At 41.0% G+C, this 22,343-nt stretch overlaps 3 protein-coding genes across 4 annotated transcripts in view; 2 read left to right on the top strand and 1 right to left on the bottom strand.

Moving 5' to 3' along the window:
* Positions 1–522, top strand: part of LOC118425281 — a 2,948-nt gene extending 2,426 nt beyond the window's left edge. Inside the window, exon 2 of the mRNA XM_035834080.1 lies at positions 150–522. Coding sequence (XP_035689973.1) covers positions 150–443 — 294 coding nt within the window. The 3' untranslated portion in view covers positions 444–522. The remainder of the gene's footprint in view (positions 1–149) is intronic.
* A 336-nt stretch (positions 523–858) lies between these two features.
* LOC118426132 (double-stranded RNA-specific adenosine deaminase-like) lies at positions 859–10,464 on the bottom strand. The gene is made up of 12 exons (XM_035835392.1): positions 10,371–10,464; positions 9,583–9,679; positions 8,560–8,787; positions 7,707–7,977; positions 6,742–7,299; positions 6,110–6,242; positions 5,506–5,661; positions 4,608–4,726; positions 3,760–3,945; positions 3,112–3,343; positions 2,511–2,643; positions 859–1,875 (listed from the first exon to the last, which is right to left on the bottom strand). Exons 2-12 carry the CDS (start codon positions 9,631–9,633, stop codon positions 1,762–1,764), a joined length of 2,181 nt encoding a protein of 726 aa, XP_035691285.1. The 5' UTR covers positions 9,634–9,679; positions 10,371–10,464; the 3' UTR covers positions 859–1,761.
* A 1,352-nt stretch (positions 10,465–11,816) lies between these two features.
* On the top strand, positions 11,817–21,841 carry LOC118426367 (beta,beta-carotene 9',10'-oxygenase-like). Of its 2 annotated transcripts, none has more exons than XM_035835706.1 (12): positions 11,817–11,986; positions 12,824–12,906; positions 13,410–13,534; positions 14,139–14,272; positions 14,450–14,597; positions 16,300–16,441; positions 16,952–17,169; positions 17,806–18,057; positions 18,629–18,731; positions 19,178–19,266; positions 19,912–20,023; positions 20,773–21,841. In XM_035835706.1, exons 1-12 carry the CDS (start codon positions 11,871–11,873, stop codon positions 20,934–20,936), a joined length of 1,686 nt encoding a protein of 561 aa, XP_035691599.1. In that variant the 5' UTR covers positions 11,817–11,870; the 3' UTR covers positions 20,937–21,841. The 2 variants fall into 2 exon arrangements, with proteins under 2 accessions (XP_035691599.1, XP_035691598.1); XM_035835705.1 differs by having other exon boundaries at positions 18,629–18,737.
* Positions 21,842–22,343: the final 502 nt, after the last annotated feature.

The raw sequence follows: 22,343 nt of genomic DNA, 5'->3' as shown, positions 1-22,343 counted from the left end.
AGAGCTAGCAGACTCGTCGTCTGATCGATTTTCGCCTAATGTGAGGGGGGTATTAAAAATACTATTAAAGCACATTCTGTTTCATCCTAGTACAAAATGTATGTATGTAGGTCAATATAAAGACAACTATAAATGCATTTATTTTGTAGCCCAAACCAACGATTGAAGACCTCCAGTGGGAGGTGGAGGAAGCTCAGAACATCATGCGAAGCAACGTCGAAAAACTCGTGAACGAGCGAGAAGAGAGGCTGGAAAATGTCCTCGGAAGATCGGAGAAACTGCATGACGCCGCCGGCAGCTTTGCAAGGGTGTCCCGACGTGCTAGGGTCAGGATATGGTTGAGGTCCAACAAGTGGACAATATGCATCATCTGCACAGCAGTGGTTCTGATACTTTGTGCGGTTGTCACTGTTATTGTACTGAAGAGTAAGGGAGTCATCTAGATTCAGACTTAGCTTTTTTGATTTCAGCGTTCCAGAAGAAATTTTAGCTATATATGTAAACGCCCATACTAAGGCAAATGTCATATTATGTCACATATGACTCACAATGTTCAAAACCGTAAGTCTGATGTACTTCACCTGAAAATTGACATTTACATTGAAATGATTGAATGGAGCTGAATGACGTGCGAACATCAGCCGATCACTAAAACTCGCACAATGATTAAGAGGACACAGACCATATCGCTGCTGAAAATATTCTTTAGAACTTGAAGACTCATCGAGCAGGCTATTTTCCTGCTGTGTGTCACACAATTGACAAGATTCAACTATTAATTTATTTTTTTAATTCCTTAAAGCTCTACAGGCCTATTGACACGATGGTCCAACTGCATAACACATGACAACGTTTTGGGAACACATCTGTCTTTAATATAAACATTGTTAAAGAATGACAAAAATACTTTCGTTTACAACTGCAAAGAATACTCCAACAAAACTCCTCTCCAAGCAGAGGTTGGACATTAATGCATCTTGCTGCATACAGCCTGACCAGTGGAAGGGATGCTAGAAGCTTGAATCAGTCAGACTAAACAAAACATCTACTCTAGTAAAGATATCTACCTAGGAACAGAAGCTAGACATCACTCAAAGGTGAAACAAGTCCAATCCTAAGCTAGAAGAACACCTTCATGTGTTGACAGTAAGGAACAACTGGACAACAAAGCTCTTTATTCATAACCGCACGTTTTTCAAGAGTCAACAGTCCTATGACCATCTGTCATCTTCTCCATGGCAGTACTGACTGATTCAGCTAGGTGTCACTGCTAACAGTGCTCACTGATGGACATCGAAATGTCGGCTCAAGGAAAACATGATGATCAGACAAACCTGATGAAACTATTCACAGAAGGAACAACTGACGTCACCTAATTCTCTGTGTCTTGGAGGCCTTCCCACATTTTCAAACTTGAAAACATACTAGTATGTCATGCTATTGTTAAGAGTGTGTAGCACATTCACTTGTTATGGTGTGAATGACAAACTATCAAACACAGGAACAAACTCCTTGTCTGCATGATTCTCATTCTGCTACACAGAACTTCACCCATAGCCAACAAAATATAACTTGGGAGACTCTGATAAACCGGTACAGGTAGGTAGGTATTTTTTCAACGTAGGTAGGTATTTTTTAATCTCAGTTTTCTTTTGTCAAAACGCTTTGGTCACAACTTTTGCCTGGAGTCTTCCAACTTCAGAAAGTTGGAAAACAATGCCCTGGACCTCTTCTTTTCCCAAAACCTCAGACATTTTCCTTTCATTTCTGGAAGTGTTCTTCCTCCTCTGGTTTACTCATCCATGTGCCGAAGCCCCTTCTGACCAGGTGGTCGTAGAGCTGGCGCTTGGCTTCCTGGTAGTTTTGACACATCATCTGGAAGTAATGCAACACCTGGGTCAACATCGAAAACCTTCTACCACCCGAAAGTGCAATGGTACGTTCCAAAATTGAGTACTGTAGCTTGGAAGATAATTCATGTCAGATGTAGTTGTACTGTACTCTAAATTTCTTCTGCACTCAAATTCCTTTATGTCAACAGTCTGGGTGTGCCCATGTCTGGACACGAGTGGAAAAATTGTTTTATGGAATGGCGGCGTAAAGCCCCGTTCATAAGGGAGCTTTAGCTCTGTGTGTAAAAAAAAAAATTACACATTAATCGAGAACAGTAGGAGTAAAAAAAGAGTCCCACTGTTTTATGGAATGGAAGTGGCCCTGTTCATAAGAAAGCTTTAAGTACAAATACCTATGCGTGTAACCTAGCACACTAATCAAGAACAGTAGGGATGACCTGGTGTGCTTGGTCAAAAACCCGAGCCATAGCAAAGTTGCATTGCCCTACCACAAGAGGCTACTTTATCTTTATACACACGTGTGAGGTGAAGCATGATGCATTTTAATTTACTTACAAGCTTACAAGCTGTAAGCTAACTAACAGTCTGAAACTGAAGATTATCCATCTTGTGCCTGGAATTTCAAAAATCATTGGAGAAGATGTACTATGTCTGTACCTTTGCCTGGTTGTAGTTGCTTGCTGCAGCTAGGTCCTGCCTCCTTGCTAGGGTACACATGGCCTTGAAGCGCATGAGATAGCCTGCCTTGCTGAGCCGACTGGCACCCAGGGCACCTGTACGGAAGGGAGACCTGACAAAAACACAAGTTGAGTTTTAGTTTACGGAATATTCAAAACAAATACTGTCGCCTGCATTCAATACACCAATCGCATAACATGAATCTTGGAATATTTGCAGTTATTTTATTTCTGCAGTGGTCTCTTATCATAAAAACGTGACACTGTGAATACTTAAATTGCACTTTAACTGAACTACAGGATCGTTTCAAATGCAAATTTCAAACACTGCGTTAACCTTCTATCTCTTCCAATCACGAAACTAAGTCCCCATAAAATAAATGAATTTACAGTAGTTCATGCCGTATGGTAGCTCTGAAAAAGTGGTAACACCTGTACTAAAACAGTAACAGTGAAGCTCATTAAGTAAACAAAAACTATTAGATAAATAAATTCACACAATTGGTCATGGGCACAAGAGATTCAGCTAAAACCCACACCTATAAAAACACTTTGGAAAGGATGGTCATTTCTCTACTCACGTCTCTGTGCTCCTGCCGGTGTCCGTATTGACAATCTCCAGAGACTCGTCCCCCTTGCACCAGTTCAGGCTGATCCTCCCGAAGTCTGCGATGTCCGGGAGGGTGACGTTCTCCGTCACGCGCCCCAGCCTGGGGTGGGTGTTGATGTACTCGTCTGGCAGGTCCGCTGAGATGTGGTCGTCGATTCTGCAGCACAGGGCGCGGGAGAGCTGGCCGTGGTCGTAGTTTGTACCTGAATAACCACAGCACTAGTCAATAAAGTTCCTAAATGGGGAACATGCGGCTCCAGCGTCTTTTCTAAAGATGTGGCATAAGTGTGAACGGTTGGCTTGAGGTTGTCCTTCTCCACATATTCTACCGACAGCACTAGTTGGTTACTACTACCGCTTGTCTACAAAATGTCAAAATCCTTGGCCAAAATAAGAGGCCACTTTAAAGTTTACCTTGGACAATAATGATAAAGCCATTTTGACCTCAACTTCAACCTACACTTCCTGTAAGTCAGAGCTATTACACCATCTTCCCCTTTGCATCCTACCACTGTACTGCATTCTACTTTATACAGACACAAGCAAAAACACAGACTGACACACTAGCAAAACTCAGAGGCACAGAAGACAGAACCTCTTCACACGGAGGTAACAGTACCAAACGTGACGGAGGACAGGTAGACCGGCTCGATGAAGTGGCTCAGCAGCGCCCCCTGCAGGCCCAGCACGTTCCACTTGGCCAGCTTGTCACTGCAGGACATGGTGCCGATCTGATCCGTGCCCCTCAGCTGGTCCCAGGTGTACCCCAGCTTCGCACCCTTGTTCAACGGTCTGGTACTAAAACCTGGAAAATATACCCTTTTTTGTGACTTTCCGGTCTTATTCACTTTTGTGCCTTTCTTACCAATTCTGTCTATTTCCCACTGGCTCCCAAATGGCAACAAACATGCATAAAGCAGGAAATAGGAAACAGGAAATGAGATAACCTTTAACAATCTTCTGGGACCTTTGACCTAACTTCCTGCAGGCTGATTTAATCTTCTCATGAAAGAACAAAGGTTTAAACAAACATTTAGTTGCAAAGGATGCTACACAACCCTTTGAAGAAAACAACATCATAAACAGAGACAGATGCTGTCAATATCTCTCAATAAGCTTGTTTATGGCTGTCTCTTGTCACATGCCACTCAGTACTGTAAATACATTTAAGTTCGCGGGGATTTAATTTTGCGGTAGCAGGAAAAGGACTTTTCGCAGTGGTTTTAAGTTCGTGGTAGCACCATGCACTGTAGTCTCTTACTGCCATGGAAAAATGTTCGCCGTGGTCTTAAGTTTGCGGTGAAGCAGCCACCGCGAAATCTGCAAACATTAAACCGCCATGAAAGTTTCTGCATTTACAGTATCATCAATCAAGTGAGAAGAAAACTCCAAGACGAGATTAACCGAGTTGAAGAAGAGACAGAGTGGGTCTTGAAATTGTTGGAATATTTTGTCACCAGTACTTACCTGCTTGTCCCTTGATTGACAGCGCCCCGTGCTGAACACTGTCGAACGTGGGTTTGTGTTCCCCACTGGCCATGAGTGACAGGTCATCCTGGGTCACACGCACTCTGGTGGGGTCATCCCTATGCAGGAAAGGACAAAAATTTAGAACACAATATATACTGCCTCAAATAGTTTTATTGGGTCGGTAGATTTCTTGCATACAAATGAAGTTCCTTTTTTCTTGTCATCATTTGCAAATTTTGAAGTTTCTATGTCTTTTGCTATCAGACTCAGAGGTTGAAATACCTTTTTCCTGTTTCTTGAAACATTTAAGTTATAAGAAATTTGCAATTAGAAAGCTACAAATTGTAAATTGAAGCCCATAAACTGTTGGTCAAAAAAGCAAGTTGCTATTGGTATTATACACACAATAAATACCAGTTCACAAACAACTTACAACAAGACCCAACACTACAGTATAAACTATGAAGGCATAAAGCCATATATTTTGTTTAATTGCAGTTCATCATTTATGCATAAAAGCTTTTGATAATGACGTCATTGGATCCATTGATTACATGCCGTTGCTCTACAGTGAATGTGACTAGCATATGGAAAATGAAAATACATAAGTGCAAAAAAAATAGCATAAAAACAACACCTCCCTGGGATCTAGTAGACTCTTCCATTAACCCTATGACCTGGAATGTCTGCCATTTCTAAACAATGACTAGTTCTACCACCTTTGAACTGTGCTTCCTGTCACTCCTGCAAGACTACCTTTGCGGTGACACCATCTTCCCAATCACTTTCTGCCTTTCTACTGACAGTATTCTCAAATAAATCCAAACACACAAGAACACAAACATCCAGACACACCGAGAACAAAACCGTTGTACACGGAGATAAATATGCTGACCTGGTAATATGTGTAGCAGCGTCACCACACGGAGCAGTGGTCAGGTACAGGTGGAATGACACTCCCTCCTTCAGCACCAGCAGCAAAGAGTCCGAGTGCTTCTCAAAAATACTGCCACTCCCCTCCAAGACGTTCTTTAGCTCCCGGTACAAATACCTGAACAAACATGAAATTAGAATAAAACTAGGTCACAGTCTGTATATATATTATATAAGATATGTAGAAAAACTATAACAACCAACAATAGGTAAAATGGGTACAACTATCTACCAAACTTAGTAAAAGGAATCAGAGGTAGGTGCACAAAGTCTGTATATAACAAGAAAGGCAGAATGTTTTCCCTCTAGTCTTGTGTCAAATTACTAGTCTTGTGTCAAATTACTCGCATACAATACTATACCATAAGGCTCGCACCAAAGTAGTGTGTGCAAGTGAAAAAAGAATTGGGGCAATGGATGGAGGTATCTGAGTAGCCTGACGTAATAGCCAGCCAGGCAGCCAGGCCTGGTGCACAGCCCAGCTTTTTCTGTAAACCGTTTTTGCTATGAGAAAGAAAGAAAGAGAACACACCAGCAAAAACAATATGTTTTCTCAAAGGACTAACCTGAGGAGGGATCGTCGCACCACCACCTCTGCGTGGCAGTCGTTCAGAGTCCGTCCGTCAGTGCCGATGTTCTTCCCCATTACACAGGAGTTCCCTGTTCCCATGGCAACAACCTCTCCTGCATCCACTCTTCCTACATGTACAGGGGAGGTAAACACTTTCTGTTGAAAGACATGATATTGGAAAGGTAACATTTGCAAGCAAATATAAAATGCTTACCTTCACAAAGCAGATACTGTAAATGCCTTTAAGTTCGCAGGGACTTAATTTCGCGTTAGCGGGAAAATGGAGTTTTTGCGGTGGTTTTAAGTTTGCGGTAGTGCCTTAGACTGTAAAAAAATATAATGGAAAAATGTTTGCGATGGTTTTAAAATTTAAGTTTGCGGTGTAGTGGCCACAGCGAAAACGGCGAATAAAAAACCACCGCAAACATTTCTGCATTTACAGTAATTTACGTAAAGGCCCATTATTGAAGCTCACCATCTTTTTCCTGTCCCCTTCCCACCTTCCAAATATAATAAGGATCCATTTCCATCTTCTTAAGTTATGCTGGCAACAAACACACAAAGGACATCAAAAACGTAACCATCTTAGTGAAGATAAAATTGACAATATGCAGCCTTCTGTCTTACCCTTCTTTACAACAATGACAGCCAGGTTCCTTTCTGCTGACTTCATCTGTGGGAAGGGGCCAGCAACGGTCCTCTGGAAGAATGAGCGAGCCATCGCTGCTACCATGTCTGCATGCGTGGGCAGTCCTGGTACCACGGGAGGGATGGCCGATGGGCGCGGCCTCTCAGGCTCCACCCTCTGCTCACGGCTCTGCTGTGGGAGTGGCTGAATCTGCTGGGGGAGGTACACGTTAGCCTTGTTCTGGTGGGGGATGAACGTCTCGCGTCCGTACTGATCGTGTAGCTTCACTCCTTTCGGTTTCCCAAAATCTTCTACATTTTCCTCCTCCATACCCAGAAGGATCGACAGGGTTAACTTCGCTGCCGCGGCCTTCGCGTCCTTCTTGGTTCTCCCCTGGCCGGGCTTGAACGGCCTGCCGTCGATCGTAGCCTGGTAGGCGAACTGCGGACAGTGTAGCGGTCCCGTCCCCGCAACCTCGTTGAACTCCAGCTTGTGTCTCTTCAGCTGGCAGTACTCGTTCAGGGCACTCACAGGCTGGCGTCTACCATTGAGGAAACCTAAAGATGGAAAGTTGGTTTGTGGTTAGAGTTGGTGAATTAGAATCTGAGGGGTTTTGTTTCAACTCTGAAGCAAGCCCATTGTTGTACTTGTACCCTTGCAAAAGGCACTTCCCATTTCCTAACTGGACTCAAGTAAAAATGAGTACATAGTTTAGGGACGTCCTCTTGGATAGGACATAAAGACGGAGGTCCATGTTTGAAGAGAGCCATGTACTTCAAAGTCGAACACATGAAAAATCCCACCACACCTATCACCCACCACACATCGAAAAGAGTAAGGGTCCTGTGTGAGTGGATCAAACCTTACAAAAGTTACAATCTAGTCGTATACAACTTATGCTTACTGTACAAAACTAGTCTGTTATACCTGTAAGGGTTTTACCAGTTATTTAAAACAAACAAACCATCAATCAACTCTTGTGGAATGTCCTTGGGTGGGGCGATCTTCCCTGCATCAGGGTAGCTGGTGTACACGTTAGGGTTGTCGCTGACGAACTCTGTGTCGTACAGCGCCGGCTGGGTCTGTGGGGGCGGGTACGGGTCTCCGCCAGCTGCTGAGGCTTGGTGTTGGGTTGGACGAGCTGCGGTCGCTCCCGCTGCAGCTGGTTGGTTGGTGGGAGTCGTGGAGCCGTTCAGGGCCGGTGGATTTGTGCGAGGGCGCGCTGCTACCTGGGGCTTTGGACAGATATGATTGGTAAGTGATATCAAATATACAGTGTTACATAAATGTGTCTGTCTAAGAAGACCACACAGAGGACCTAGACAATCTGGTCGTCTTAGACAAGCAGCCTTCATATAAAGAAGGAGAGTTACAAGCTGTGGTCGCGATATGCAAGTGGTCACCTTTGTCAAGTCACTTAATAATTTTCAATGCTTCTGTCAATGGGAGAAAATTTCGGGACCGTCAAAAAGCGGTCGTCTTGAGGGAATGGTCGTCTTGACAAAGTGGTCGTTAGACCAAGTTTGACAGCACTACTTTTTCATACAAGACATTTAATGAGAAAATTGCTTGCTATGAGGAAATCAGAAAGTGACATAAATGTGACATTCATTAAAATCTGTCAATTTTACCGAAAGCTCTCTAGCAATTAAGCTGCCAGAGTACATATAAAAGGTTACTAGTATTTTGTTGTCCTTCTTGTGTCAAACTTAGAAGATAATCAAAGGCTTGTTTCAATGACCACAGCATTAGTTAGTGTCTTTTTTTGCATATACTGATAAACTTCAAGAAAGAAATATAGTTATTTTTTCTTTCACCTGATTCTGTTTGGGACTGTTTCGCCCCACGACAGAGGCGAAGCTCTGAGCCCCGCCCCACGCCCCACCAGCAGTGGTGCCCCATGCAGACGGTGCCTGCGGGGAGGGGGACACCACCGCAGTCGGAGAGGTCGTCTGCTGACTCCTTCCTCCACTGCCTGAAGTTTCAACCACCCTAGGAAAGGACCTGGGCAGTCGAAGGGCTGGCCCGGAAGAACTACCAGGTGCCTGTAAGAAAAAATGCATGAGTTACACTCATTATTTAGACTTTTCAACTTGCTGTACATAAAATATCAATCAAATGCTTGCATGAATGGGAATGAAAGAGCTAAAGAATTGAAATGTTTAAGAGGCAAAATAGTACTATTAGTAGTTAGAACTTCAATTCTTAGTATATACTGTGACAAATCTTTCAAACATCAAAGCTGTTACCAATCTTTTTCTTTCACATCAGGGCTCGAAGTTCATTTAAAAAAAATTTGGGTGCAACACTTAAATTTAAGCAATAACCTAATAATAAAACTTAGTTACAAGCCATCAAATCTTAAACAAGTACCATGAGACTGATGAGAGACATTTTTAATATCTTTCTAAATTAGAATAAGTTAGATGTCAAGAATATGAGGTTTACTAGTGTACTTTGATATCTTTACATACATAAACCTAAGAAAATATTTGGGTGCACCCTGTGCACCCACAGAAAATAATTGGGTGCACAGCTCCAATTTTGGGTGCATCTGAGTGCACATGCACCCAGTATTTCGAGCCCTGCACATTGAACGACACCATAACACGTCCAGGACAGAAGATGCAAAAACTGGAAGTTCTGCTGCAGTACCAAGGATGGCCACCAGGAGGCCAAAATTTGACCTCGACTTTCATCTTCCCAAAACCTATCCACATAACTTACATACAGTGATACACCATACTCCAATCCATCCAACTGTTCTTCAGTTATACTAACCAGCACTATTTAAAAACACACACAGACAGAAGTAAGATTACTAAGAAAGACATTTTTACCTGCAGATTTTGTTGCTGCTGGCTGATCTGATAAAAGAAGTCCTTGTCCATGGCTGGAATCTGTCAAAACCCACAGCTCAAATGTTCCACACTGAGTCTGAAAACAAAAGATCACACAAAATAAAAGTGAACTGGTATACAGGCGTTGCAATTACACATATTGTAAGTACAAAATAGAAAAGGCTATGGACAAGATGTTCCTGTCAATAAGAATCTTTTATTGCATAATTGACAGATATTGTTAAAAAAAGAATGCAACCAATCAGGGCATACCAATTTCCAGATAAAGCGTTGAATTTGATTAAATAATTTTATGAATATGAGAATCAATCGTTCGCTTGCATCATTGGCTGATGCGTGGCAGCTACAGACAGTTTTCATGGGAATAGGCTAATTTCATTGCGTTTTGCAAAACTATCGAGGTCACGGGTAAATTTCTCATCACTCGGTATCCAGTGATGAAATCGCATCGTCAAAAAATATGCTGCCTCCCTCCCCCCAAAAGCCTGAACAAAATCAGCTGTTTATAATAGATTAGACGACGTTAACCAACAAATCTAAGGATAACAATAAACAGAATGTTTCTGCAAACAAGTTCTTTCAAACAAACAAAACTTCACGTTGTCCTTGGATATCAAATAAAATGTCAAACACGCCGCCATTTTTCTCCGAATTCTGCTACAGAAGTTTCTCCACAAATAAACAAAATCCTTTCCTCCTCGGAGTTAACTACGATCTTAACAATTTGCTACTATAAGATGAAGATTTTAAACGTGAAAATATCTCACCAATGCCTTCTAAAAGCGTCCTACTTTGCAGAAATTTGTTGTCACAACTTCGCATGCAGCAACTTCGCACCTCTAACTTCGCCAAGTAAGGGATGAATCACAATAGATGCAGAAACGGGGGACTGAATGTGTCATACAACCTCCTTTGTGATGCAAAAACGCTGTTTTGGCTTGAATTAACGTTTTTTTTGGCGTTTGTGTAAAATGAAGCATGATTTTGCGTCATTTACAAAAATGTCAACATTTTTTTTTTTTCATCATCAGAGTTTCATGGATGGTCCCTCCATAGAAGAACATCTGGAGCTAAAATCTTCAAGCAGATGTCTCCGTATATTGCCTCGTTTTTTTTTAAAATAAACTTTTAATATTTTTTCTCGCCACGTCTTTTTTCTGACAGTGTACACAATAGAGTAAGGAAATTAACGTCACAACGTGTCTTCGACGATTTTGACAGTTGACAACGAGGGGATTTGAAAGTAAGTTTCAGATACCTGCAATTTGTAGCAATCTCGCAAGGAGACGTCAATGATTGGCAGGAAAACTCACCGCTTGTGAGGTCGTTGACCTGCAACTTTCATGGGCCAAACGTTGCCTTCCATATAAAAATTTTGCGACACCGAAATTCATGAAATTGATACACTCTAACGCGGTTTATAAGGACTGCATAGGCTACAATCCACGTTGACTAGATGTTTGCCTATAATGTATGTCCAAATGTCTGGGTTTGCATAACAATGCATTGTGTTGTGCTCCATCAGTGAAAGTTGGGTTACTATCAGACTTGACCCTTGAACCTTGACCCATTACGAAAGCAAAACAACAGACAGGCGAGGAAGGAGGTAAAACGCATTGGGAAGACTCAAAGTCAAACAATTTCCTCGTCGTAGCAGGCAAGTATGTGCGTGAAAGTGAAGGTGTTTTATTCTGAAGTAACGTACAGTTGCTAACCTAAGACGACAGTGAGTTTGTGTGCTCTCGAGCAAGTTTGTTTTCGTCTCAAACGTTACTGAGTTACTGTTGCGTTTATGATAATTTATAGCCGTGGTGACTGCTAAATAATGCATTAAGGGTTGACCACGCCTAGACAACACAATGCATTGCTAACTTGCTCGTATAACCAAGGACACGTCCTAAAATGGTAATGTTATAATAACATAATGTCTGACGTAATAAGTCTCCGTCTGAGGGTCCAAAGTACAGGACATAATCTTCATTGAGCAACTGTTGCTTTATGATACATACTATGACCTATCTCATTGATTTGATTATCTATAAGTATAAAGTTGATGATAATTATGATTATAATGATTAAACTTAAAGCATGATAATTATGCATTACCATCAGAGTGGAACATACATGGTGAAACAGGTGAACTTTGTCGCAGATCACCTTTTCAAAGCCAATTTTTTTAAAAATATTGTTTCATCTCTGTTCAGTTTTGTAGAGCACCACAGGACTTTAATCCTTGAGTTCTGTCCTTGAGTTCTGTTGACAACCACATGCTGAAGCTCCTTGTGAGCCAGAGAAGCTCAGGTAGACTGCTGTCGGCACCTGTGGGACGTAGAATCATCTCCCTGAGCAGACTGAATCCTGGTGTCTCTGTTTCACTGTTCAGGTAAGTATGTCAAGTTCAGAATCTGACAATGTCGTATTTTAACCTAGTTGGAAGAAAAGCAACACCCAGACGGAGCTTCAACCAAAATGTGCAAACTGCCCAGGTCAATTCATGATCCTATGAATGATCCTGTGAAGGCAGTCAGGTCTTTGAATATCTTGAGCTTTATCATCTAATATAAAGATGCTTGGGAGCTCGCGAAGACTCTTGCAAAAAAAGAAAAAAAGAAATGTTGTGTTTATTGAATGAGGGGACTGTCGTAAAACCTGCAGGGAATCACTTCAAAAACTGATTCTGTAGCAGTCAGTGAACCAATTCACATATTAAGTATTTTTTTTAGGTTTTCACTGAGATTAAGAGTGGGAAGTTTTCTCAGGGTGAGGTAGCCATGGCAACCATGCGACTTAAAATGGGAAAGCCCTTTGTCATAGATGGCCTCCTACCTGACTTTTGGAAGATACCAAATATGACTAAGACCCTTTTGCATTTTTGTAACTTAAACTTGAATTAATTAAGTTAAATGGGGGTGGGGGCTAAACATATTTTTTGAAAGCAAAATGTTGAATATACCCATAAGTACAGTTCTTACTTTTTGTACACAAGTCCTAGTATCTATAATTATTAATAGATAATTTAGCATTTCCACAATGTTTGAAACATGTGCCATTGTGTTGTCAATGGAAATCGCCCAAAGAAATATCTGCTCATATGTCTAACAGCACAGTGATATCATCTAGTTGAATGGCTAAGATTGTCCCTCCCCTATATCTGCTTGGAGACTACACCATCTTCTTCCTGACTGTCTTTGTTGATAATGACAACTGTTCAATTACACAGGACCTCAAGTCAACATTTTGGGATGGATGCTCTATTCAAATCAGTGGAGGAGACGTCTCAGCCCATACAAGCTGATGTCAAAGGTACAGCATTCTGTGTGAATAAGGGTTTGTGGAAAAAGCGATCCATTACACAAGTCCGGATGGCAGAAAATGTGATCCATCCCCTTATTAGAATGGGCCGTCTTTTCTTATGTCTGGACTGGACCACTCTTTCCACCAACCCCTGTTAAAGTTTTTGCTTTTGAAGCATGCAAATCATGCAGTATGTTATTATCAGATTATTCCAAACCACAACAAAGATGTATGGTCACTTGACTGTAAAAGTGCAATAATGTTTGTGTATAAATTGTCATCCACTAAAATACTCTTGTTCATCAGCGAATGTCACACTGTCGAGTCTCCGGACGATCCACAACATTTAGCCAAATGTATTGATGCCATATTACATTGTAGGTTGCTGAAGTCAAAGAGTACACATTACTGCAGAGGTGGTAATGTTAAGCATAAATGTATTTCCTGCAAATAAGATACATCTATTTTATAGGACTTAAATCTTCTTTTGCATCATTTTTGAACTCCACTAGGTCAAATCCCAGACTGGCTGAAGGGAAGCCTGCTGCGGGTCGGTCCTGGAAAGTTTGAAATCGGTGACCAGTCCTACAACCACTTGTTTGATGGCTTATCTCTCATCCACCGATTTAACATTGAGGTAAGGAATAGATGATTTCACACTTAGGTGGCAAGGTGCTCTAAGACTTGTGGTTACAGTAATACTGCCAGGTAAACACGTGATGGCTGGCCGATTAAAAAAGGACATGTAATTCCTACACTCAGTTTGGCTTATATTGGTGTCTCTAGGAAAGGGAAAAGTTTGCTCACATTTAATACAGCTATTCTGCCACAAGTTTTCAAGGGAATGGGGCTCTGGGCCAGTAAGAGTGCTGTAAATGCAGAAATGTTCGCGGTGGATTAATGTTCGCGGTTTTCACCACTCTTCGCCACTTCACTGTGAACTTAAAAACACAGCAAACATTTTTCTATTATGGTATTATGCTGCAGTATGTGGTGTTACCGCGAACTTAAAACCACCACGTAAAGTCCTTTTTCCCGCTACCGCGAAATTAAATACCTGCAACCTTAGATGCATTTACAGTATGTGTAAACTACAAAAGTGGTGTGTTACGCCTAGATGCAGTTTACCTTTTGTATGTACATGGATTTATTCAGTGATATCACAGTGTGAAAATTGGTATATAAAAAGTTGCTCCACCTTCCAGTAAAAATCTGTTTCTTTTTCATCACCCATCATGCAGGGTTCAAAGGTGACATACCAAAACCGTTTTCTGCGTAGCGACTCGTACGTTCTGGCCCAACAACAGAACAGAATTGTGCTCACCGAGTTCGGAACAAACTCCTATCCAGACCCCTGCAAGAATATCTTTTCAAGGTAGGATATAATTTATGATAAAATTACTTGCATACATTGGTAAAGCTCAATTCATCATGCCTGAATACAGGACTATTTAGAATTGTATTTTTTTTCTCTATGACAGAAAACGTTTTTATCTGGTTAATATGAATAATTTAATGGTTAAATCTTCTCTTCTTTAATTTTTGGTGACAGGATCTTCTCCTACTTTTGGGACACATCCGGCTCCTCGGATAACTGCAACGTGAACTTGATGCAAGTTCGAGATGAGGTCTACGCCATGACGGAACCACCGGTCATGAGGAGAGTGGACCCCCAGACTCTGGAAACAGACCCAGAAAAGGTATAAGCACATTCTGTCATAAATGAAAATGATGATAATAATAATAATATATAATCATCTGGAGTATTTTTCCAGCCAGTAGGTACCCAATGTGTTGAGTAATGAAGCTGTTTAACGTGGTCGAGGCACCTCCTCGAGCATGGGACCCCCGTTTTACGTCCCTCCCGGAAGACGATTTCGTGGAAAGCTTCGTGAGGCTACAGCAATCTGGTCGTCCTTGGTTGGGGGACTCCCATCCAAGCACTGTCCGGACTGCGCGTTGCTTAACTTCTGAGGGATCGGGTGTACCAACACGCCACACAGCTGTAGTGAAAATAAAGAGGCCAAACATAGAGTGTTTTGCTGATAGTATAGTCTTCAATGAATCATGTGTCAAAAGTTGGTAGACACTTATATCTCAACTAGAAAATGTACTAGTCTCAGAGTTTTTGTAGCTGGACTATTGTTCTGTCACAGTGGTATATGTACTTAATGACATCTTGTCAGGGTAGAAATTGCAATCTGGTAGAAAAGCTTTTTCAGAATCTGTCGGTAGAGAGCCCGATTAGAGTTTTGAATCCGTCACAACTTTTCAAACTCAATGTTACTACATGTAATTAGATCAATGGATTGACTTGAAAGTTAGTAGAGTCGAGAGGGTATTTCTTGCCTTTTGCTCCAACATTTTGGAAATCTTTATAACATTCTAACTATGATAAGTAACTGTTTAGAACTATTCATAACATCTGTGTGATGTTCTAAATATTTTCTATAGTGTTCATACATGTTAGAAACATTTATAACATCAAATACATTATTTCAGTTAGTTTCTAAACTGTTCCAACATAGATTCATCATTTGTGATCACATGTGATCACATGTTCAAACATTGAAACAAAATGGTAAAACTGGGTCAGTGGGCTGGGAAGAGGGCAATTCACACATCCCTGCCAAGTACAGGAAATAGCGTCTGTCTGGCAGCTTTCACAAAGGAGCCACCAGTATTTACAAAAGAAAATCTAAAAATACAAGACCAAACAAAAGACCCAGCTTAGCAGCTTGGTTTATGGGGGCGATAAAAGTTTTTATGGAGGAAAAAAATGACACAAATTGTTGGAACATGTGATCACATGTTCCAACCAAAGCAAAAACACATAGTTGTTCCTAAATTGTTCTAAATAAAGAGATATTTGTACCATTAATTTCCAAATGTTTCCAACATATATAGATAAGTTCAAAAATGTTCAAACTTTCATTTTAAATTGTTTGAACAGTTTAGCACTTCAGTGACTGAAATATTCTTTTACTTAGAATAGTTCAAACTTACTTCAAATATTATTTCAAAACCCTCTTGGTGACTCGGAATCGACTCTATTCATGAATGGGAGAAAACCCTAACAACTTCCTAAGTATTAGTAATTGTCATTCGTAGCTTGGGAAAATGACAGCTCAGAGACGACGGTATTCTACCTTGACTTGACTTTATTGAGATCCACATTTTGCTGACAATATTGGTACATATCTACCGGTTTCGACTTTAATTTGTCTTTCTCAAGAATCAACTTCAAGAAAAAACTTCCTAAGCATTATGATCAGATCTAGAGTCTCTGTCTACATAAACTGATCAGGATCTCTGCTGCCAGATTGAGCTTGAAGTTGAGGGTGGGAGATATCCTGCATTGGCCTGCAAATGCTTGTATTTTGTTACGCATTCTATCATCAGGTGGACCGTTCCAAATACGTGGCCCTGAACCTGATGACCGCCCACCCCCACACGGACCAAGATGGAACGATCTACAACATGGCGACACGATACGGAAAAGATGGCCTCTTTGGCCTGGTCAGGATGCCACTTCCTGATGAAGGTATGTATCTGCTATGTAACCATTTGACTAAAAGTATTAAGCATCACGTTTTGTTTGTTTGTTTGTTTATTTCTTTGAATTGCATGCTTCAGGGTATATCGCATTGAATTTTGTATGCAAATTCACCATTATTTGCTGGGTATCCTATATCCTTTGTTATGAAAACAGTATTTTGGGAAAAATAGTCAAGCTGAAGGAAGTGGAAAATTGAAATTTTAAAATTTTGAAGATGAATTTGAAACCATCGTCCATCAACTTTATATCCCTAAATACATGTTCCATGTTTTACTTAGATACAACGGATATATACATATCCATGAATAAAGGTGAACTAGCATTACAGAAAGTGCAAGCTGCAGGTATCACATGTCATCATTTCTCAAAGATTCTATATATATGACACAGCTATTTACCACTCTATTACTTGGAAAGTGAAAGTTTTAATTGTATGCTTTGATTGTCTTAACAATGTTTTTATCAGCAAACTCTGTTATTATTTTCTCTGACCAGGAGAAAGGAACAATCCAATGCAGAAGGCCTACATGGTTGGCAGTATTCCGCACCAGGTTAAAATGAGGCCGAACTACTTCCATAGCTTTGGTCTGACGGAGAAGTACGTTGTGTTTGTGGAACAGCCCATGTACATCAACGTCTGGAAAATGATGTTTGCTAAATTCACATCTGGAAAGTCAGTGTCTGCTGCCATGGAGTTTGACGGCAATACACCGGTACGATAATTTTAATTTTCTCAAAGAACAATTTGGAGAAGAAAAGCTTCCAAGAATTATGTCATCATTGGTTTGAAGTCAATGAAAAGAAATTTGTTTGTTCTGCCAGTGAAATGAAAGTTCCTCTATTTTTAGAGGCATTTTCTGAAAACTTATATTTCGTCAATGAAGGTAATAGACATCCAGGTAATACTGCCATACCCGGCAATACTCCAGACCTGTGTCACTGATGAAAGATAACAGATGTTACCTGAAATATCTGACCATTTCCAAAATCATATCCAGTTGCTTGAGTTACTGCTTTTTGGCATAGTCGTTCTCTTTCAATCAATTGTTTACTTCATGCTCCTTTGCAATTGTTGGGAAAAATTAGCAAGGGTCACAATGTGACAGAAAGGACTTTCCCTTTTGGTGGTATGGCTATAGGATCAGTCCTCCTCACTCTTCGACAATCACTTATACTCAAGAAACAAAAAAGGTAAGCACAATTTTAAAAAGACACATAAAAAGCAGACACGCACAGACACAGACACACACAATCAGAGCCAAAACAATTATTTGCATGATTGTGTGACTGACACACTGTCAATAAAGTAAAAAGAACTTATTACTATGCATCTCTATTGTTCTCCACAGGCACGATTCCATGTCATTGAGAAGGATACAGGGAAGGTGTTACCCACCGTGTACCTGTCCGACCCTTTCTTCACATTCCACCATATCAACACTTATGAGGAGGACGGACAGCTGGTAGTCGACCTTTGTTGTAATGGCCCAGGAGACAGTGTTGCCGCTTTGTACCTGGAAAACCTTAGGGGCTCAGAGGGGACCTTTGATGACATTGATACTGAGGCAAGGCGATATGTCTTGCCACTTCAGCCTACTCAGGTAAGTTTTACGTAGTCTCCAAGCAGAGGTTTGGCTTTGGCTGTGTTAGACGTGTTTTTAGATATCTTTGTTGCCTTTCTATTTTGTCCCCTTAATGTTAGCTGGCGGTGCCTGGCAAACATGAAGAAAAGGGGACAAAAATAGAGAGCACAACAAAAATGCCTATTGAAACATGTCAAAAACAGCTAGCTGGAACAGAACCTTTGCTTGGCAAGAAGTATGTTTGAGGTGGAAGCTGAGATATTGTGGATAGCCCTAAGAATGTTCTGACACCCGGATGTTCGTAATATGTTCCAACACCCCTAACACCCCTATGTTATGGTTAGAGTTGAGGTTAAAGGGAATGTCATTGGCAAAAACACCTCAGTCTTTGCCAACAAACCTTACATTCTAAAACCTCTGCATTCTGTTGCTTTGATCAATATATGTTTACAGCCGTCCGTATCCGTATTCGTTGTTTGATTATACTACTGCTGGAGGCCCTGACGCAGGGCTAGGCAGCAGATGGCTAGTCTTGGACACACCACGTGTCTTCACAAATATGATCATGTCAATTTTTCTTCTCTTTCAGGCTTCTGATCAGGACAATCTTGTGACTCTGGTTGACACCGAGGCAACTGCAGTTCTTCAAGAAGATGGGACTGTCTTCTGTACACCAGAAAGACTTTGTCCAGATACATGTATGATTGTATCCGTCGCCATAACATCAGGAGAATATGCCTGTTTACTCCTTTGAGTCGTAACATTTGCCCTAGTGTGGTATCTGTTGTACCCCCAGTTCTCTCCTCTGATCACTTCTCCACATAATAGTCTAACACCTATCAGCACTGTGAAACGATTTAAATTTCAGTATTTGCATAAAATAGATGAGAATTGATACGCCTTGAGTCTCATGGCAAGGAGATTCAAACAAGCTTTGATTTTTTTGGAAGTTCAATCATCACAGGAGCAAATCTATCCTAGAACAAGATACAGCATATCAGGCTACACATCATCATAGTTACTGTCTTTTTTAGAATCATATTTTCCATACACATCACCCCAGGGATTGTTTCTACGAATTTTATTTTACCTATGATCTGATTATTGTAATTTCTTTTTTTTTGTTTCTTTATGCCAGGCACTATGGAGCTCCCCCGAATCAACTATGACCATTATAACGGGAAGAAATACCAGTTCTTCTATGGAATTTCAGGGCAAATAGATATGGTGAGAGTTGTGCATATAGGAATTGCAAAGGCCAAACTTCTCAAAAGGATGACCATATTAATTTGTTGGTCATATGGCATTTGAAAGTAAAATTGCAGCAAGACCATCACAAAAACTGGAACCTGGATTGAAAATCAAACATTTCCAGATCACATTCAGCCCTGAATTTTTTAACATTACTATTCAATGAACACAAACATTGGACAAGTGCAAACTCAACTCGCCCATCTGATGTTATTGACCATCAAATCTAAAATTTTAATTGATATCTCTAGAATGATGATCTCTAGAAAAGGATGACTGTACATTGTGTACAAGGGGCTTTGTTCATTGAATAATCAACTTATAATGCTTGCATGTAATCAGAACATTTTCTTTTCGATACTATTGGTGACATACCGTACATGCTATGTAAGCACTCTAAGACTAGTAAGAGTTGGACCCAAAGGAAGGCAGTGAAATGGTTGCCCTCTGCATGCAAAGGGCACAGTTACATTTTATCACAGGATAAACTACATTAGATTAAAGTCTTTTTTATGATTTGAAGCTAGTGTTTTAATCTAGATTTGCACCCCACTGGTAGTGCTGCCTATTTTGGATTCATATATAAACACATTTTGATCAGACCTGTTTTTTTATCTTCAGCTCATAAAAGGTGACACCCAGACCAAGGCATCAAAAACATGGAAGGAGGCAGGATGCTATCCCTCCGAGCCTGTCTTTGTGCCAGCACCAGGAGCAACTGCTGAGGATGAAGGTATCATACAGTCATGTAAGATATATGGTGATGAAGGTTAGACATTCAGGTAATCAGATATGCCAAATAGCAATTACTCAAGCAACTGGCTATCTTCTAGAAACGGTCAGATGTTTCAGGTAGAATCCACTAGCTCTTCTCAGTGACCTTACAAACGATCTCATTGGAGAGCAGATTTTTATATATCCTAACTATGAACTGACATGCATAAGAGAGGAAACCATGAATAAGATGACACTACCTGGGGTACGAACACTTCTGGGAGTATGGACACTACTGGGGTACCGACACTACTGGGGGTACGAACACTTCTGGGAGTACGGACACTACGGGGGTACCAACACTACTGGGGGTACGAACACTTCTGGGAGTACAGAAACTACTGGGGGGTACCGACACTACTGGGGGTACGGACTCTACTGGGGGTACCGACATTACTGGGGGTACGAACACTACTTGGGTGCGGACACTACTGGGAGTATGGACACTACTGGGGGTACGGACACTTCTGGGGTACGGACACTACTGGGAGAACCGACACTACTGGGGGTGCGGACACTACTGAGGGTAAGGACACTACTGGGGGTACGGACACTACTGGGGGTACGGACACAACTGGGAGTACGGACACCACTGGGGGTATGGACGCTACTGTGGTACAGACACTAGTGGGGATAAACACAGTCACTTCAAGGTTTATACTGACAATATCGACATAACACGGATCATGTGTATCCTCCCTCCCCCAGGAGTGGTGTTGTCCCTGGTGGTGAAGTCGTCATCAGGCGAGGACCGTTCTGTCTTCCTGCTGGTCCTCGATGGACAGACGTTCAGCGAGGTGGCGCGGGCGGAGGTGCCCAGCCCTGCCCAGGCCTGCATGACCTTCCATGGGATCTTCCTGCCTAACATGTAGGCTTGCAAGACCAACAGTGCCCTATTTGACTTTATTATTATTAATCAATCAATCGTTCACTTGCATCATGACTTGCGTGGCGGCTACATACAGTTCGAACAGTTCTCGCCACATTGTTTTACACTGGGCGTGGACAGTCCAGTCGGATCTGGGGACCCCCAGCTCCCGGAGTGTGTTGAAGACCTCATCTTCCCATCTCCCTCTAGGACGGCCTCTAGGACGCTTCCATGATGGATCAGGATCAGATGTTGTCAGTTTGATTATTAACCTTCAACAAAAATGTTACGTTTTCAGTGGTGTGTGTTTGTGTGACTGTCTGTTCCCAGTGTAACTCCAGAAGCTGTTAGAAGGTTCTTTAAGATGATATTTGGTATGGTTTGGAAGATAAAAGAAAAGTCTGATAGTGGGCCTCTTATAGACAATTTTGTGTGGTATTACAGTGGAAGGCGCTGCAGTTGTGATATCTTGTTTGGATGACAAAAACACTACACAATGTGGAGGACTAGGCAATAAATGCCTAGTAGGTGTACCAATGCCTTATTAAAAGAAATGTATCGCGCCAAAATAGGAAGTGCCTTATTTTTCTATTTCCTATAGACTACCGGTACTAATAGAGGCTATTAGAGGCTTAAAAAGGTAAAATATCTCCAATAGGACTATAGGAGAATGAGATTTTTTTGCTGAGCCTAAGCTTATGTTACACAATATATTGCTACCAGGGGTTCAGTATAGCAGGTGCATTATAAATTTGTACATTGATATCTGGTATTTTGGACCTGCACCTAAATGATTTTCATGGTACTGTAACAGGTAAGCAGTAAGCGGTACATATTCCTAACATAATGCCATGTTGATTTGATTACATAGTTGACAGCCGCACGCACATCAATTTTCAACCGTTTCCAATAATGAATGAATTTGTTGTCAACCATACTGTAAATTGTACAAGGCAGCTTCAAAATAAGCAAATACAATTGCAGTGGATTGCAAAAACAAACATTGTAATGTAAAACGTATACTAATGTCATAGAACATTCTAAAGAAGATGCGAAAGAACAAAAATGAAGAATGTATTGTTTGCAATTGGTCTAGTGTATTCTGTGTTATCAGTCATATGTTCAACCTTCCTGACCACTTAGATTTTACGATGAAGGCAACTTTTTTTTGGTCAAACTTTTTTTTATCCGTACGCCCCCGCATCAGTTTTTGGGTTCCCAGAAGATGTCATCCATATATAATCAAATTAACATGGCCTAATGTCATTAGCTTAGGCCATTATATGATACATGACGTATATGATATCTATCCATATCTAAGTATATCTCAATATACTTCTATACCTACATGTAATACATATTTTAAAAGGTTTACAGTCAGAATCCTTTGAACAATTGATATGATAAATGT

Source organism: Branchiostoma floridae, chromosome 11, assembly GCF_000003815.2.
Source record: "Branchiostoma floridae strain S238N-H82 chromosome 11, Bfl_VNyyK, whole genome shotgun sequence".
Taxonomy (NCBI): domain Eukaryota; kingdom Metazoa; phylum Chordata; class Leptocardii; order Amphioxiformes; family Branchiostomatidae; genus Branchiostoma; species Branchiostoma floridae.
This window is presented reverse-complemented; position numbering and strand designations above follow the sequence as displayed.